This window comes from Cavia porcellus, unplaced genomic scaffold (assembly GCF_034190915.1).
Source record: "Cavia porcellus strain 051 isolate PalLab524CR breed Dunkin Hartley unplaced genomic scaffold, mCavPor4.1 scaffold_16, whole genome shotgun sequence".
In the NCBI taxonomy this organism is placed as follows: Eukaryota; Metazoa; Chordata; class Mammalia; order Rodentia; family Caviidae; genus Cavia; species Cavia porcellus.
In genome coordinates, this window is record NW_026947499.1 from 32,883,930 (window position 1) to 32,902,739 (window position 18,810).

The 18,810-nt window shown below is 40.4% G+C and overlaps 1 protein-coding gene and 1 non-coding gene across 5 annotated transcripts in view; both read right to left on the reverse strand.

Moving 5' to 3' along the window:
- Ift140 (intraflagellar transport 140) overlaps positions 1 to 18,810 on the reverse strand; it is a 97,666-nt gene that overhangs the window by 65,329 nt on the left and 13,527 nt on the right. For all 4 annotated transcript variants that reach the window (XR_010039784.1, XM_023560715.2, XM_063226270.1 and 1 more), the window contains 9 exons: positions 14,665 to 14,786; positions 14,437 to 14,579; positions 10,601 to 10,776; positions 9,323 to 9,414; positions 8,448 to 8,554; positions 7,554 to 7,699; positions 5,615 to 5,818; positions 5,178 to 5,250; positions 2,348 to 2,439 (listed from right to left, as the gene is read on the reverse strand). Coding sequence is in view for 3 of the 4 variants with exons in the window: in XM_023560715.2 (XP_023416483.2) it covers positions 2,348 to 2,439; positions 5,178 to 5,250; positions 5,615 to 5,818; positions 7,554 to 7,699; positions 8,448 to 8,554; positions 9,323 to 9,414; positions 10,601 to 10,776; positions 14,437 to 14,579; positions 14,665 to 14,786 (1,155 nt within the window). In the remaining variant the exon portion in view is untranslated. The remainder of the gene's footprint in view (positions 1 to 2,347; positions 2,440 to 5,177; positions 5,251 to 5,614; positions 5,819 to 7,553; positions 7,700 to 8,447; positions 8,555 to 9,322; positions 9,415 to 10,600; positions 10,777 to 14,436; positions 14,580 to 14,664; positions 14,787 to 18,810) is intronic.
- LOC111754077 (small nucleolar RNA SNORA73 family) lies at positions 15,864 to 16,058 on the reverse strand. Its single transcript, XR_002788803.1, has one exon. It is a non-coding gene; the product is annotated as a small nucleolar RNA SNORA73 family (small nucleolar RNA).

The window sequence follows — 18,810 nt, forward strand, 5'->3', positions numbered from 1 at the left end:
TATCTTTACCTTTTGCTAAATTAGGGAAATTCTCCTGGATTATTTCTGTGAATAGCTTTTGTAGTCCATTTCTTTGTATCCCTACTTCTTCTTTTATGTTCTTAATTCTTAAGTTATAGATCCTCTTATCATCTTCTAGCCTTTGTGTTATTGCTGTTTGTTTTCTTGTTATTTTTAAGAAGTTTTTCATTTCATGCTCCCACCTTACAAATCTGCCCTCCAGTTCAGATAATCTATTCTTAGTTTCTTTCAAGCTGTTATGCCAGTTTTCAATAGAGTTTTTAGTTTCCTTGTAATCTCTGAACCTGCTTCATGTATTCTATGTTTTCTCTATTTTTTTCATCAAACAATTTTCTCCTTTTTTTCTTTTTTTTTCCCCCCCTTTTTTTCTGTTCTTCCATTCCACCATCTCTTTTTCCTTGGGCAGTGCTTAGCATTTCTCTAACTATTCTACTTATAACTTGCTTTATTTCGTTAAATACTTTGCTTTTGAACTCGCCTATGAGGCTCCGGAGATATCACTTTATGTCTATTGGTGCCGTGTCTGATACTGCATGTTTTCTTTCCTCATTCTCCTTTGCATTCACCTTTCCTGGATCAGTGTTCTCAGGATTGGGGACTGAGGACCCTTTCTTGTTGCTTCCTCTTCCCATACTTTTTGTTCCTTCCATACAAGCGAGTATAGGAGGCCAGTTTTTTTTCTCTTTGTCTGTTACAGTTTGTTTGAATTGCGCTGGCTAGGTGTTCCCACCCACTGCAGTGGACTAGGGAGACACAGACCTGGCCAGCCTCTGCTGGGCCCACCCCTCCAGGTCAACCTACTGAATGCTTCACTGCTAGGGTGCACCTCCAGGCACTGGGACCTGGTTTGGGCTAGCTTACTGGGTCTTAGTCAGCAGCGTCATCCAGGCTGGGCACTCCCCACCAATCCTGCTTGAGAGGGAAATACGCGAGTAAAGTCACTGCAGCGTCCTGTTCCGGCAAGTCTGCCTGGTCCCAGTATGTCCTTTGCTGAGGCCTCTTACTCTATGGAAGGGTGCCTGTTCTGCTCACTCACTACAGGTCAATGCAGGGCTCCCTGCCAGTCCCGTTCTCAACTCCGTTTGCCGATTCCCACTGTCAGAGTTTTTGTGCGTCTCTCTTCCTGCCGTGCAGATTTGGATGCAGCAGCGGCAGCAGGAAATTCAAATCTCGGCTTCCAGTGGCTCGGGCTCCAGCTTCCATGCTGAGACCTTATCTGCTCCTGTATAGCACCGGGATTGCGTTTCCAGTTGGTTTCTCTTAGCTTAGTTCATTCCTGGGTCGGCAGGGTATATCTCCCCCTGCTTAGAACTCCTCCAACTGCACCATTCCTGGCTCTATGTGGAGTATCTCAGAGAGCCTCCATAGTTGGTGCTATCTGCCATGTTCTCCCGGAAGCTCACCAATAAAAATTTTAAAAAGAAAAAAAAGTCTTGACTGGGGCAATATTTAAACTGAGGCAAGGACAGGAAAAAGTCAGCTGTCTACAGAACCCCAGCTGACATTCCATAGGGAGGAGAGAACAGATATTCAGCAGGGAAGGATCTTCACTTCTAAAATTCTTGTGGCCAGTGTGGTGGACTACAGTGAGCCATATGAGAGCAGCATGCTGCAGGTGAGCAGAGAGCTGCAATACTGCAAGCTGAGGGATCCAAACTTTAAATGAAAATAAAGACTACTGGATTTTGAGCTGGGAAGTAACTTTGCATCATTTATATTTTAAGAAGTCATGTTTACACCTCCAGTGTTTCCTCCCTTTTCATTGCCTTGTGTATTCAAGGGCCAGCAAAGAGGTCCTCTTTCTTATAAAAAGTCCTTGTCTTATCTCCTGATTTCAGTTACAATAGACACTCATGGAGCAGGTATCTCAGCATCAATATTTACTATCAGCCATCTGCTGAAAGGAATCTGATCTAGCTAAGGAAGGCCAACAAAAGGAGGCAGTATTTTAAACTGCTCTAATTTCCTTCCCTCCTTTCTTTTCTTTCATTGTCTTTCTACATTTTTTTTCATTCTAGTAATAGAGATTGAACCTGGAGGCAATCTTCCACTGAACTATATTCTGAGGCCTTTTTTACTTTTTAAAACAAGGTATTTCAAAGTTACCAAGGCTGGTCCTCCTGCCTTAGCTTCCTGAGGTGCTAGGGTTATAAGTGTGCACTATCACACTCTGCATCTAATTTTCTTTTCTTTTTTTTTTTTTTTTTAATCGGTACTAGGGATTGCATGCTTGCAAGGCAGGCGCTTATGCTGCTGAGTTAAGTCTCCACCCAGCATCTAACTGTCTTTATCATCATAGTTTATTAACTTTATAGCAGCCACTCACCTGCCAGGTGCGAACTTGAACTCGGTTTGGTTCCACCGTATACACGTTTTCCTCATGCATTGCTAACACTGGGGACTCACACAGGAAGGTACCTGAAATGGAAAATGAGCATCAAAACAGCAGTGACTGCTTCCTGAAGACTTCTACAGAGTTGAGGATATGTCTCAAGTGGAGTTCCTAATCATCTCAGTCCTTACAAGGTGAGGGCTGTATGATCTGGATCTTACAAATGAGCGGAATTAGGCTCCCATATAAAAAAGCAAAAAGCTAAACAATTCATCTCCTTCCCAAAAAAACCCTAAAAATAAAAAGCAGTAAAATACATGAAAAACCCAACCCAAAACAACAAAAAAGGAAGTGGGGTCAGTGGCCCACACCTATAACCTCAGCTACTGGGGAGACTGAAGAGGAGGGCCACAAGTTTAAGGCTAGTCTGGGCAACTTAATGAGACTTTGTCTCAAAATAAAAAATACAAAGGGCTGAGATGTGCTCAGTGGTAGATCATTTGCTTAGGATTGGCTTTAATCCCCAGCACTGAAGAAAAAGAGATTAAAAAAGAAAAAAGAAAAAAAGAAGGAAGTTCTGAGCACAGAGGACTATGATACCAACTCACAAAGCCCTGGGCCTGATAAAGGACTCCATTGGGCTTCTTATTCACCCACTCATTAGTGGTGTCTTCTCTTTTCTCCCACGTGGGGAACTGGTGTTCCCAGCAGTACAACACACTGCCAAGCATCTGCTCATGCCAGGTAGAATTGTGGAGGCTACCTGCCTTGTTTCTGGTGCTAATGAGGTTCCAAGTTAGGGAGGTGATGGCAAACTCAAAACAGAAAATATCTCAGCACCCACAACCCTGTTCTATTGCAGTATAAAGAGTTCATTTCTGTCCCCATCTGTGCTACACAGGGGAGTAGGCATATGAACGACCCTAGAATAAAGGTTACATCATGAAAAATGTTACTAGAAAACTTTCAGCAAAAGTTTTAGGGGTTTACTGAAGTGAATACAATAAAAAGAAAACCTAGGCCATGTTCTTTTTTTTATTTTTTTGTTGTATTTTGTATTTTTACTGGTACCAGGGATCGAACTCACAACTACAGGCTTGCGAGGCAGGCACTTATGCTGCTGAACTAAATCCCCAGCCCCTAGGCTGTGTTCTTTGGTTACACATGTTTAGGTTATTAACCAATATATTTGTCAGTTGTGGTTTTTATTCACAATTGCACTTATGTATGTGTTTTAATAAACTACTTTTTTAGTTTAGGGTATCTAAAGACTGCTACTTAAAGATCTGAATTGTAGGGGCTGGTGAGTTAGCTCAGTGGTGTAAGTGCCTTCCCGGCGAGCACATGGTTGAGTCTGATCCCAGGTACCAAAAAAAAAAAAAAAAATTGTAAGCTTTATGGTGCTCGTGGATTTCTTGTTCTTGTTACATAATTATAAATGATATTATGCATGGTTTTGTAGAACTCTGTGAGTTTAAAATGCTAAACATTAAGAAATAAAAAGTGTATGTTTAGACAATGCTCATGATTTTAACAATAAAACCAGAAATAATTAGAGTAGCACGAATTAGTTCTGCCAGTCTTTCAAAAAAAAAGAAATGTTAGGGAAGCTGGGTGTGGGGTTTTATGGCTATAATCCTAGCACTAAGGAGGCTGATGTAGGAGGATTGCTGAGTTTGAGCCTGGTCTAGACTATATAGTGAGTTCAAGGCCAGACTGAACTACATAGAAGACCCTATTTCCAGAAAAAAACATGTTATGGGAGAAAAAAAAAAAAAATCAGTGTGGCAAAAGTAGGGAGCAATCTGATAGCCAGATAATGAGGGCTTGCCATTAGAATAGCACAATGACAAATCTGTGACTTAAGAGAGCCTAGAGGTTAGGATGGGTGAAGGCAAGAATAATGTAGGAGAGCAAAAGAAGTTGAGTCACTGTAGAAAACTGTAAAATGTCCCAAGATATTTTCTCAGAAGCCTGTGAATATTAACGTTATATGGCAACAGATGATAAGGTTTCAAAATAGGAAGCCTGTCTAGATAGGCCCTCAGTGCAATCCCAAAAGTACCTGTAAGAGGACCATAGATTTCAAAGGGATGGTGATGTAACTAGAGAGAGACAAAAGGCTGAGGTCCTGTAACCACAATCCAAGGACTGTCAGCAGCTACCTTAACTTCAGCTGGAGAAACCAAGGAACGGATTTTCTCCTTGATGATCTGGAGAGGATGTGTGGCCCTGCCGATTCCCTGATTTTAGCCCAGTAAAAGCGATAGTAGTCTCTAGAACTGTAAGAGAATAAATTTTTGTTGTTCTAAGCCACTGAGTTGTGGTAATTTGTTATAGAAGCCCCTGGAAACTCATAAAGGTATGTGCTGAAGAACACAGGATAAAGCCAGTCAAATTAACAAGGAATGTTAGCTAAATTGCCATACAGGGAATCTGACATTTGATGGAAGGTCTCTGAAAATCCATCCTAAGATTGTCATGGGCTGGTCTTGGGCACTATGGTGCTCACTGCTATACCTGGCTATGCAGCAATCTCTTCCCTGGAAGAACCCAAGAAAGTGATATGGTTGCTTAAGCTCACATACTTTTACTTCCAAGCCATTTAGGAGTCTGGGAGCACAGGACTTGCTGTCTAGGGCTCACTGCATTTCTGTTATCTTGACAGGCTTCAGTATGATGTGACTCCAGACACACTGAGTAGGTGCACAGGTAAAAGGCACGAAAACTGACACAAGGACCCCCCAGACTACAACCTTCTCAGTAACTGGGGAGACAATGGAGTGGCCTGGAACCCTCTCTGTGAATAAAAAGAGAGGCCCACCTGCATTCCTTAATGTAGCTCCAAAAGGCTCAAAGATTGCTACATGTTTTCCATTCCAGACAGCCACAGCATCCTAAAGAGAACAATCAAAGCACAGATCAGGGAAAGCAAGGTGCACACTCTAGATTCCACTATACACTTCTAAAGCTCAACCTCTTCTCTAACTACCTCTGAATGCTGCCAGTCAGTCTGACACTAGGTTCACAGATGCAGCAGAGGGCTGGTTTTCATGTTCTGTAAAATGTCCTTGGGTGTTTATTATTTTCTTTATGAATATGATATATATGAAGATTCAGAAAATAAGATAATTCAGAAGGGAATTGAAAGTTGCCCAACCTGTCATCCAGGCCCCATGCTATCCTGAATTCCCAACAATTGAGCAGTTCTTTAATCTATGCTGACCCTTGTCTGACCCATGAGATGTCTTCTGCAGTCACCTTCGTGGCGAATACTCCGCCGATGTGCATATCTGTGCGCAGACTGTACACTCCTCCAGTAGACAGGAAGGATACATTGAGTAAGTTTGGGGAGACCTGCACAGATGCCACCTGCTGGTGGAAATGCGATGACATGGCCTGCTCTCTGAGGATCACTACAGAGCTGATGTTATTTACTGCCAAGAGGTTCTTCCTGGAGCCCCACTGTATTCCAGGTTGGGAGAAACAGAAACAAATGTGTGAATGAAGTACAGATACCATCAGGGGAAAAATATGACCATTTCATGTGAAGATCCATAAACTACAGTATAAATACCATTCTTTGTTATTAAAAAATAATAAAATATTTACTTACTTGTTTATTTTGGTACCGGGAAATGAACTCAGGATGTTGCACATGCCAAGCAGGTGCTGTGCCACTGAGCTATATCCCTGGCTCCAATAAAATATTTTAAAATAAAGATAAAATATGTACTTGGTACAAAAATTTTAAAATACTTATATATTGCATTGTGAATCAGCAGGTAGATATCTGTGTGGCTATTCCACCTTTTCTGACTGATAAAGTGTTTTCCAGAAATTAGCTTTTCTGAATCTGATATAGGGATATTTATTCTCTCTGAACCAAAAGGAACTTTATATAAATTATCCTGCCTTACTATGTTGATGTGACTTAACTTCACATTAAACTTTCAAATTAATATTAATACTAATATAAAACGTTCAGTTTTCAACAAAATATTAGTCATGAAAAAGAGAATATGACTCATGCAGTTAAAAAAAACCATCAGATATTGTGTGACAGCCTAGATGCTGGACTTAGCGAAGAAACTGCTATAAAATGTTTATTCTTTTTTTTTGTCTTTTTCCTTTTTATTGGTACCGGGGATTGAACTCACGACTGCCTGCTTTCAAGGCAGGCGCTTATGCCGCTGAGCTAAACTCCCAGCCCCAAAATGTTTATTCTTATAAGGTACAATTAAGTACTATAGGAAGATGTGATGACTATATTTGATCAGATAGAGAACACCAAGGGACAGAGATGACAAAAAAGAAAAAAAGAAAAATACTCATGAGAAACGAAAGCATATGTCCACACCAACACTTGCAGCTGAGTATATGGCACACAGGGTGAGAAAGAAGGATTCCAAGTTCAAGCCCAGCCTGACTGACTTGATGAAATCCTGTCTCAAAAATAAAAAAGGTTGAGGATGTAGCTCAACACAAAAACTTTGGATTTAACCCCAAATACTGAGGGGCGGGGGGCCCATAAAACTTCTGTGTAAATGTTCACAGAAGCATTATTTAGAATGGCCTAAAAGTAGAAAAATGGATGAATTAACAAACTGTGGTCCACCCACACACAAAAAAGAGTACTACTCAGCCATAAAAAGCAAGTACTGATACCTGTCATAATGAAAATGGACCTGGAAAAATTATGCTCAGAGATAAGTCAGTCAAAAGAGACCTCATCTTGACTCTGTTTTTATGAAATGTCTAAAACAGGCAAATTCATAGACAAAGAAAACAGATTACTAACTGCCTAGGATTCTGAGAAGAGGATTTCAGGAATGGGTATGGATTTCTTTTTGGAATGATTAAAATGTTCTAAGATTTATTGTGGAAAATAATTTAATGGCTGTAGAACTACTACAAGTTATTTGCTATATAAATTATATCTCTGTAAGTTGTTTTTAATATATACACATGTACCTATTAGGTATAGGTAGAGATACAGAAAAATGGATCCCTAAAGGATAGATACAAATACAGATCTATAATATATTATCTGCAACTCTAAAATCCAAAGACCTTTAATATTTTCTCATTACTATTATTTTTATATAGTCTTAGTCTTAACAACAAGTTTAGAATCAACCACTTCTTAAGACTTCTTGCAATGAAAGTGAAGGACTGGCTAACCCCTGAAGAGGAGCACCTTTATTTGTGTGATGTTTCCTTCAAGCTCGGTGAGAGTCTGAGGAGTCCATGTGTCCTTGCCCTCCACCTCTCTGGTGCTTACAGAGCCTGCCACTCTTTTCCACATGGCTATTCGCCCTTTATCAGTACCAGCTGCCAGAAGACCTGAAGCAGAAACAAAGTTATGTTAACTGAGATGAGAAAGGGACCATAGCAGCAGCAAGTATCCCTGTGACCCCTTTCTCCAATGTGTCAGCCTCTCTTGGGTCCAAGAATCCCACTGTCACAAGGGCTTATCTCCCTTCACAGACACTGCCCATCCCAAGCAACACTTTTCAGTGCAGGCAGCAGTAGTGGATATTCTTTTCTGCTTTCCAAGACCTTAGTTGGCTCCAACAGTGCCAAGCACTCAGCAAACACTGCTATAATGTCACTGTTACTCCTTTCCTGTCCTTTCTGTCCTTTGGGTGTATGTGCGTGCACACAAACATATTCATGTTTTTTTTGTTTGTTTTTTTATTCACATGTTTTTATGTCTGTTCACATGTCCCACACTGTTTCATGGGATTTTAGGAGAAAACAGGCAGCAATATGCAGATAGTCAGTTTGTTTCTTTTTGATTAAACACTTTGCCCATTATGCCTAACAAAGCTTTAATGTCGGCTGGGGATTTAGCTCAGTGGCTTAAGCACCTGCCTGGCAAGCACAAGGTCATGAGTTTGATCCCCAGCACCAAAACAAAACAAAACAAGCTTTAATGTCATTTGCTCACCTGTGACTGTATTCAAATGAGTGATTAGCTATAACTGACTTGCCTTTCTTTAATCCCTAAATTTCACTGTATTTATTTGCAGCCTGAGCACAATGCTGGAAGTCAGTTCCATTTCTTTTATGCCAGGCCAGGAAGTGTTACCTTTGGCTTTACAGTAGCAAACACAGTTTATATTTTCTCCTTTTTCAAAGCCAAACTTCTCTGATAGACTCAGTATGTAATTCTCTCCTCGTTCCAAGTTCCAGAATCTATAATGGAAGAAGAAATTCCCATTAAGGGGCTGTTAGTGGCTTCTTCCTCTGCTCTGAGGGTTGTACTAAATTTGTGCAGCAAACTTAAAATCATAAAAGAGGTATGCTCTCCAGATTCTCTGGTATGAAAAGAAAACTGATGTCATAGGATTGTTTTATGCCTTATTTATGATCAAAGAGAGCAATTGTTAAAAGATGGTTTATATATGGCCTGATACGACAGTACAAGTCTGTAGTCTCAGAACTTAGGAGGCTAAAGCAAGGAGCTGGGGACAAACCTAGATGACAGAGACACAAACCACTTCAAAACAATTGGGTAGACATCAGGTCTTGTTACTTGCTGGGTGAAGAATCAAACAGAGAACACTGGGGATCCTGGGATCTCTAAGGCTTTGTTCTTCCATTGGATATGTCTAATTTGTGAAGACTCATCGTAATATGTGCACTTTTTTGTATATATGCTATACGCTAATAAGTCCACTTAACAGAACCTGTTTCTAGCTAAGCATGGTAGTACACATGTATAATTCCAGCACTGAGGGGGCTGAGACAGGAGCATCACAAGTTTGAGCCCAGCTTGGACAACTTAGCAAGATTCTGCCTCAAATTTAAAAATAAAAAGGAGTAGGGATGTAGCTCAGTGCAAAGGCTCTGGGTTCAATGCCCACTACTGGGTACAGGGGTATGGGAGAATCTGGGTGGGGTGGGTGGAGTGAATCCTGATAGAATGTTTCAGGTATGCATGATGGAAAGACAAATTCTCACCTGAGGACAGATTCCCCTATGGCCATCACAAGAAGACTGCCTTCAATCAAAGTGATGTCTGCTCGGACACCTGTTTTACCACTCAGCTTTACCTATATAGAAAAAAAAATCTGAAAGAAGCATATGGCTCCTGCTGAGACCACCACCCCTGAGTTTGTGAGCCCTGAATCTGATTTCCAGTAACTTTACAGGGACTTACTCAATGGAGGAAACTGGGTGTGAGCAGAAACTGAAAGACATCCTTGTTTTTTTTTAAAATGTACAGGGCACAGAAAACAATGATGTACATAAAAAATTAAGGACATCTAGTGTATAGTACCAGGTGGGAATCTCTAGAGTGATTATTAGGTTGAATTAGGTATTCCCTGCTGTATTCTCCAAACAGGTCTTCTCATTACCACTTTGTGGTGTGAAAATGTTCTTCCAGGCATAACAAGCATCAAGTAGCTGAGCAAGGAACTTGAAGCCAGGTGCTTATAGACTGAATTATCCCCCCTCCCCACGTTGACTATGTCTGTGCATAGGGCCTTTAGGTGGTAATATGGTTGAATGAGGTCCTAAGGGTGAGTGGAATAGCATGATGGCACACAGCTGTAATTTCGTTATATATATATATATATATATATATTTTTTTTTTTTTTTTGTCTTTTTCCTTTTTATCGGTACCAGGGATCGAACTCACGACTGTCTGCTTGCAAGGCAGGCGCTTATGCCGCTGAGCTAAATCTCCAGCCATATATATATATATATATATATATATATATATATATATTTTTTTTTTTCTTTTTCCTTTTTATCGGTACCGGGGATCGAACTCAGGACTGCCTGCTTGCAAGGCAGGCACTTATGCCGCTGAGCTAAATCCCCAGCCCCCACAGCTGTAATTTCAAGATACTCAGGAGGCTGAGGCAGGAGGATGGGATTTTGAGGCCAGACTGGGAAATCTGGCAAGACTGTCTCAAAATATTCTTTGTCATACATCAAGTCCATAGGCTCTGAGTTAACTGAGAGGGGCTGCGGCCCAGGAAAAAGCCTAGGCTCCTGTGACATCATCCATCTTTGCCCAGAGATACTGGGAAACCACCTTTCATTTTACTTACCTATACACTAGCAGTTCTAGAGTAAAAAAATTGTACTGAAGAGCAGTACTTGAACCACAATGATTTTTTCAGTCTTAATAACAAGGAGAGAAAGGGCATTCAAAGTAGGTAAGAGATCTGGCCCCCAGCTCTTTACCATAGCACTGCACTGGGTTGGCCAAACTGCTCTTTCACCCACCTTCATCACTTCTTCAGCTTTACCCTCAGGCATCACCGTATAAAGGGACAGCTGGAGGTTCTCTGTGACCACCACCAGTGCCTCTCTCTTCTCAATGTAAAATAGTGTCTGGATGGAGCTGTCCATGGATGCCACACAGGTTGTCTTGCCTTTCTCATCCACATAGTGTACCGACCCTGAGAAAAGAGGCAGGTCCGTGTGCAGTCGCTCACAAGCAGGTATTTCTATCTACTTAAGGATATTTTAAAAATCGTCAGTATAAAAATTTAGAAATAAAGCACTTGCATAATCCCACAGGTTACCATCTCTAAAACAATGTCCACTTCACTAACTTAGGGCTGCCTTGATTTTGGTGGTTTCCAATAGTTCTTTCTTTACCATTCTCATGGAGAGTTTTAGCATCTACACTGTTGACTCTTCTGATTCTTCAGCTTCTTCTTTTTCATTTCTGCCCACTAATTTTTGGTAACCTTGTATCCTTCCTTTACTGAGACCCTAAATGATGAGGACCTTTTCCCCTGTTCCTTTGCTTCTGAGTCATTTGTGTGACATCTACCATTTTACTAGGTGCTTTCTGACCCTTTCTCTCTCATCCTACATAGCTACAATTGGCTGTATAGTAGTTCTTTCTGTCTGCTTGGAGGCACCTTACTTTAGCCCTGCCTGAGTAGCTGCTCCAAAACTGGACAGACACCAGTTGCCTCCTTTGATCCCTTCTAGGTAGCTGAGATTGTTAATGACCCCTTGCTTTTCATGGTTCTCTGGTTCACTGCTGCTCTCTGCAGGAGTCTTTTCACTATCCTACCCTTTCACTTTGTTCCCATTGGAAAGCCTGAGGTTTTTTTTTTTTATTTAGTTTTTTGAGACAGGGTCTCCCTATGTGGTTTGGGCTGTCCTTGAACTTATTATGTAACCCAGGCGGGCCTTGAACTTGTGGCAATCCTCCTGCCTTGGCCTCCCAACTGCTGTAATCAAAGGTGTATGCCACCAGGCCCAGAATAACTTGAGTTCTTATCAAAATGGAAACTTCAATGTCACCTAGGCTAAATTTAACAATAAATAGTATTTAGTAGGCAAATATCAGATGGCAGATTAGTGTTAAATACTTTTACAGGTTACAACAAGGTAGAAATTAGTAAAATCCTCATCTTTCATTCAAGAAGTTGAGGCACATGAAATAGCAGTTCTTGGGCAATGGGTAGGGGTCCTCCATGGCTCTTCCCATTCCCACCTTCTGGCATCTTTCTCTTGACATGTTTTTTCTACTCTACATCTTGACTCTCCTTCCTAAGGGGCCCTGGCCCTCTCATGCCTTCTTCTTGCCATTTCTACTTAGACAGTCTTCTGGGACTTTCTCAATTTCCCCTGTTCATCAGCTTTATTTCCTTTCTTTCTAAAATAAAAGGTTTCGAGAACTGATCTTATGACACATGATGAAATGAACAAATGCTTTGAAGGAAAAAAAGACACTACAGTACCCAGTGCTGATTCTGGAATGTCGTGATATGAAATCCAGCAATACTACTAATCTTTGTTCAGAGCGATTTTAGTCTGCTTTAGTTTAATCTCAATATAAATGAAGATATGGATAAATGTGTACATGTTTAAGTGTGTAGAATTGACAGCCATATTACTAAGTTTTTATTAGACAGTTGAACAGAACTATTTGCAGTCTCCCTGTTTGAATTCCCATTTATATTCCCACTTTTGTATCTTGAACAATTATATGTAAGAGGACAATATGTAAACATCAGCAAGCGACTTATTATAGTCTTTTTTCTTTGAAAGTATGTACTATCTTGGGCTGGGGATTTAGCTCAGTGGCATAAGCGCCTGCCTTGCGAGCAGGCAGTCGTGAGTTCAATCCCCGGTACTGATAAAAAGGAAAAAGACAAAAAAAAAGAAAGTATGTACTATCTCTACCGTTTTCCGTTCTTTCTTTAAATAAGAAAAATAAAATAAAATGAAAGGTTTTACCTACTTCAAATAAAAATCACAATCTTTATTGCCCTGTCCACTGTCATCTGCTCTTATTTTCACATTAAGGTCAGACTGTTTGGTGAAACCAGTAACAGCAGCCTCCCTCCTCTTCCAATGCAGTCATTCCCATGTGGCTTTCATCTCTGAGCCTCTCCAAGTGACAGACATACTGCAGGTTGCTTCCTGTGACTGTCAAAGTCCCTTTCACTTTTAGCACCATAGTCCATTTATTTTGGCCTTAGTTGGGTTGGCTGTTTCCCTCCTTACCCTGCGGGGAGACTGCATTAAAATCAATAGATGTTACTCAAGTGCTATTTGTGAGAGCTGGCTGCTAGCTGAACTTGAAAACTACTCCATCCTGTTCATGCTTTTTCCTAGCTCTAGCACGTACTTAGTACACAGTAAGTGCTGATAATTATGCAGATTGAAAAACAGGGGTATTACAAAAGAATCTTTCACAGCCTGAGAATGCAGCTTGATGGCTGAGCCCTTGCCCAGCATGGGCAAGGCCCTCCCTGGTTTCATTCTCCAGCACAAGAAAAAACAGAAACAAAACAAAAAACTTTCCCAAATCATCTTCACTGTCTTGGGTGTTGTGTAGTCTGTGGAATTACTTGTTCACGCTGGGTGTAGTGGTATATGCTTGTATTCTCAGCATTCCTAGAGGCTGAGGCAGGAGGATTACAAATTCTAGCCTCATCTGGGCAACTTAGTGAAACCCTATCACAAAAATGTAAAATAAAATTAAACAAAAATTTTATTTATTTATTTTTGTCTTTCTCACCATTTTAATTTTTTTTTATTTTAAAAAAAGGGTAAAACTAAACATAACAAAACAGAACAAAGCAGATCAGAAGCAAAACAATATAAGTGACACAGATTTCAAAGCAAGACAACAGGAGATCTACAGTGGCTACCATAATGTCTTTTGTTTTCTTTTAATAGTTTTCTGTATCTTCACATACAACAAATTCATACAAAAATAGTATAAAACTGATTAGAGTAATGAAGGTATTACAGGCCTTCAAAAGCAGACAATACAAAAATTAACAATGGCTGCCATAATGTCTCTTGTTTTCTTTAAAATAGCTGTCTAGGGGCTGGGGATTTAGCTCAGTGGCATAAGCGCCTGCCTTGCAAGCAGGCAGTCGTGAGTTCGATCCCTGGTACTGATAAAAAGGAAAAAGACAAAAAAAAAAAAAAATAGCTGTCTAAACCTTCATGTATGCTGAAATTAAACAACCTAAAACAGACTAAAACCACTCTGAACAAAGAATAGAAGCATTACTGGATTTCACAGCATGATGATACACAATCAGCAATGGATACCATAATGTCTGTTTTCTTCAAAGCAGTTGTTCATTTCATCACACACAATACAATCAATTCTCATAAACTGTTTAGGAGAATTTCTAGGTATGGATAAGCCTCTTAGTTCTGTTCCTACCACTGTGTTTTGGAAGCCTATATTGTCACTGTTTTAGGCTCTTTGCTATTATTTATTTGTCTTTTTTGTTTCTTATTTTTCTAGTAATCTGTTTTGTTTTTCCTTTTAATACAGAAAAGATAGGTACAAATGTAAATAAAAATTTTAAAAAGGGCAGGGGGCGCTTGCCTATGAAAATCCTTCAACACAAATATGGCTCAGTAAATTTCCGTCAGAGCCAAACACAGCACTTGAGTGCTGGCAAATACTTTTGTGCAGAAAGTTAGCTGGCACAATATTGTACATGAGACAGGTGTGCCTAGCCTATCATTACTGTATTTTATACAGAAGCACTACTCATCAATTTAAAATCTTTGCCAGACATCCCTGAAATGCTGTGATTCCTAAATTCCAAACCCAAGTTCCTCACCATCCATGAGACTGATGAAGAATGACAGCCCCTCTTGAGATCCCATCTTCAGGAAACCTCCAAGGCTACTTTTCTTCCAGTTAAACATGTCCAGGGCCTTCTCATCACCACTGACTGCTGCCCTTGCCAACTGAACCAGGTCCCTGACAAGATAAAGGTGACAAGGCAATCAGGATTTCTGGAGGGGGGCACACAGCCTGCCCTGGTCCTAGAAAGCCTCATACTTACTCGCCAGGAGGCGGGAGCCGGAAGATGCAATGAGTAAGGTGCTTTTCATATTCATGCTTCAGCAAGGGTGTCCCCTGCACACGACCCCGCTGGTCCAACCTCCACAGGAGCAGGACTCCGAGCTACAAGAAGCCAAGAATATATGCACAGAAAATGCTTCCTTACTGAATGACTGGCAGGTAAACATACAGTGTAACATGGCTGATTCCTTCCCTAAGAAAATCACTGAACTATCACATCTGCACCTAGAAATGCCAAATTACTCAAAAGTGTTCCAAAGAAGAGCCAGAAACTTTTCTCTGTCCTTTCTCCCCATCTTCACTCCCTACTGACTATAACTGTCACATGTTCAGTTATGAAAATAAACTTTCTTTTGGAGTAGTTTCAGATTCACAAAAAGACAATAAAGGTACTACAGTGTCCATGTCTGACAATCAGTCTTCTTTACAGTCATAATGTCAGTATGACATGTTTCTTACAGTTAATAAACTATTTACTGGGGGCTGGAGATTTAGCTCAGCGGCATAAGCGCCTGTCATGCAAGCAGGCAGTCGTGAGTTCAATTCCCGGTACCAATAAAAAGGAAAAAGACAAAATAAATAAATAAATAAGAATAAACTATTTACTAAATTCTCTGCTTTATTTAGATTCCCTGTTTCTCATGTCCTTCTCCTGTCCCACAGGCTCACCCAGGATCTCATATAACATTTAGTTGTCACATCTCCTAGGCTCCTCGGGGTGGCAGTTTCTTACTTTCCTTGACGGCTGATAACCCTGAAAGTTTGGAGGTGATGCTCAATGTGGTATAGGGTTTTCCTCCATTGGGATTTGTTTGATGGTTTCCCTATAATTAGACTAGGGTTATTGGATTTTGGGAGGATCCACAGTGGTAACATCCCCTCTCACCATATCCTATCAAGGGTCCATAGAATCTACATGGCTCATCACTGTGGAAGGGGATCTTGATCATCTGGTGGCCTTGATATAGGTGGTGTTTGTCCACTATAAAGTGACTCTTCCTTGCCATTCTGTGCTATAGGGCTTCAAAGGAAGTCACTTAAGGGCTATGGAGTCACATTCTATCTCCTCAGAGGTGGAACATCCATGTAAATTATTTAGGATCTTCAACATGAGGGATTTGTCTTTTCCCTACCATTTATGTATGTATGTATGTATGTATGTATGTATTTATTTATTTGCATTGTTTCCTGCATGGTTTATCTCCTCAGTCACTGCCCAAAGGACTCTGAGGAATATGCAGGTACAGACACAAGGCCCAGCTTCTTCTCCAACATCGTGGAAAGGGACTGTACATCACGGGGCAGAGCCCTATGCTCCCCTATGCCACCTGGACAGAGCCTGGGGAGAGTGACCTCCTAGGGTATCCACGTTGGATATTTATTTATTTATTTATTTACTCAATAATATATTTATATCACTATGGACACACAGCTATTTATTTTCTATTTTGGGTTATAACATGATGCTGCTTTATTTGTTGGCCAAATTATTCTAGCTCTGACCATTAGGAACTTTTCCAGTAGGCACATGTCACTTTTATGTGTGCCTATCATGGAGGGTTCTGTAGATGTCTCCTGACTCTGGGGCTCCAAGGTTCTCTGGGCTCATTTTCTTAATCTGGCCCTAGAATCAGCCATTTCTTCAGCAGTTCCAGTTCCTTTTGTTAAAGAATGGCATTAGAAATGAGGACCTAGGTGCTAGTTATACTGTAGATTCAATTTTAAAGTGATCAAAGTCTCAGATCGATTGCATAGACAAACAATAGAGAAAGTCTAAGAGCAAGAGATGACACGAGAACTAGCTGAGAAAGGCTTCATGAATGGGAGATACCATTCAAGATTTGCTGAAAAGCAGTCTTTTAATCTGAATTCCTTTGTTTTGATGTCCAAGTGCTCCCCAAAGGATGATTAATGGATCAAGGCAAGTACACATTCCAGCACGTATGTGGGTATTCTTCTTCTCATCCTCCATTCAATTAGCATTGATTCCAACACCTCTAAATGCTGGATGACATTGCTTTTATTGTATACAGGAATAAGACTTTCAAATTATGTCTGCTTTAAAAGCAACTTATACAATGAACCTCCATGAAAGATTCTGCAAGATCTAAAACAGAATGTAACATGAGTACACATATAATATGAATAATACATCTTATCTAACTTCTTGATTTCCAGTTTTGTGAAGACAAGAAAAACACTACTAACTTGTATTTAGTCTTTTTTTAAGAGGATAAAAACATAATGCTTGCATGCATACTGAGAACACACACATACACAAACACAGATAAAAACAAGAATATCTCTTTCCCCATACCTTCTTCCCCAGTTCCAAACAGTGCCTATTTGTTTTCACAGTGCTTCTCATGCAATACTCTTTGAGAGGCTTATCTATTTTCCCTTCATGCAATTTTTTCCATACTTGATTTTAGAGATTTGTCTTAGTAGCACATTAAGTTTCTCACTGACAACTTCACCAAGTTCTTAAACATAATCAGACAAACAGCACATCCAGGTTTCTGGACTGCTGCTTTAAGAAAGATCTTGGATGTAAACGTTTAGAGCACCTATACTACAGAAGCAACGATTTATGGTCGAACAAACTGATGTGCACCCCTTACCTGACAGAAGGACAGATGCAGGCAACTGGGATCAGAGGTTAAACCCTCTCTGTCTCACAGAAAGGACAAGCAGTGAGTCAAATGTTCACCTACTCAGATTTCTACCTAGCAAGATGGAATCGTGAATACAAAGTACATGACTTAGAAACTAACTCTGAGAGGTCTCTACTTTTTTTGCTACACCTCCCTGCTCCTTGTCTCCAAATCTTAAACATGAACACAAAACAGTCCAATCCTGGTAAAATTAGTTCTATTTGTAAAGATCAAGAGTTTGATGCACTAAGTATGCTATGCAGTTATTCTTGGTAAGCTTTTATATGTTGGGTACCCTAATAAAGCTTTGTTAAAGACTGGTTTGTAATATGTTGGGAACAGGTCTACTTGACCCTCACACTGGACTCCATGAAAGATACTTAAAGGAAGCCAAAGGGCTAGCCTGTTCTCTATTGGTGGGGCATGTAATGGACAATTATCTCCTTCCACCCAAAATAAGACTTAGCTGGAAAATAATCAGCCTTGAAAACTGGATATAAAAAGTGCTGCAAGGGGTGAAGGAAATAAGGGCAAGGGGCGAAGAGGGGAAGAGGAAATAAGCAGAATAAAGGATATGCCATGTACAGGAACCTAATAACCTTAATGAGTTTAACATTATATGCCATAATATGAGCTAAGCTTAATAACAGCAATAAGAATGTAAATCAGGATAGGGGAATAAGAGGAAGGAGGAAAGAGGGAGGAGGAAGGAAAGGAAAGGGAATTTTAAAAGAAACAAGCTGTAGTATGTACATATATCCATTCCCCAAGGTGACTGGAAACTACATGTATTGAAAACATGTACTAATTTTTTTTAAAGTTAAAAAAAATGCTGGCATTTAATCAACCTATCCTTGCCTTGCCTTGGTGATGTCTGCCACCACCTTTCTCTTGCTTGGTGCTTACTCTATAAGGCAAGATCTTCTAGATTTTTGATCTCTAGTTTTCAAAGCTAATTATTTTCTGGCTAAGTCTTATTTTCAAGGGCAACATGGTAGTGGGAAGCCTAGTGTTCCTTTTCCAGGCATGGTCTACCTTTTGGGCACAGGGGGCACTTGGGGTGTGCTTGGCTGCAGTGTTCCCGAGTCAGGTCTTAAAACAGAAGATGATGAACAGGTCATCCTGAGACTGTGGCACAGCCTCTGATTAAGTGTACCTTCTTGCTTTAGCTGGTCTGGATTGGTTCTCCTAGTGAGTCCAATGGGGCCTCTGGTAAAAGAGTAGAGAAGCCCCTGGCACCAAGCCTGGGGAGAGATGTCTGTTCAATATCTGTACTTGTCTTTCTACCTGGGCTCATTATTAAATCAGTTCCAGCACAACATTAGATTCTTCTCAGAAGGATTAAGCATTTCTTTTCTAAAATATTCTGACTCACAGGACTTGACAGCTCACCACTTGGCTTTCATTTTATGCCTGAGTACTCTGTTTAGCTGATTGCTTTCGAATATTGTTAAGAAAAGAAGGATCAAGTG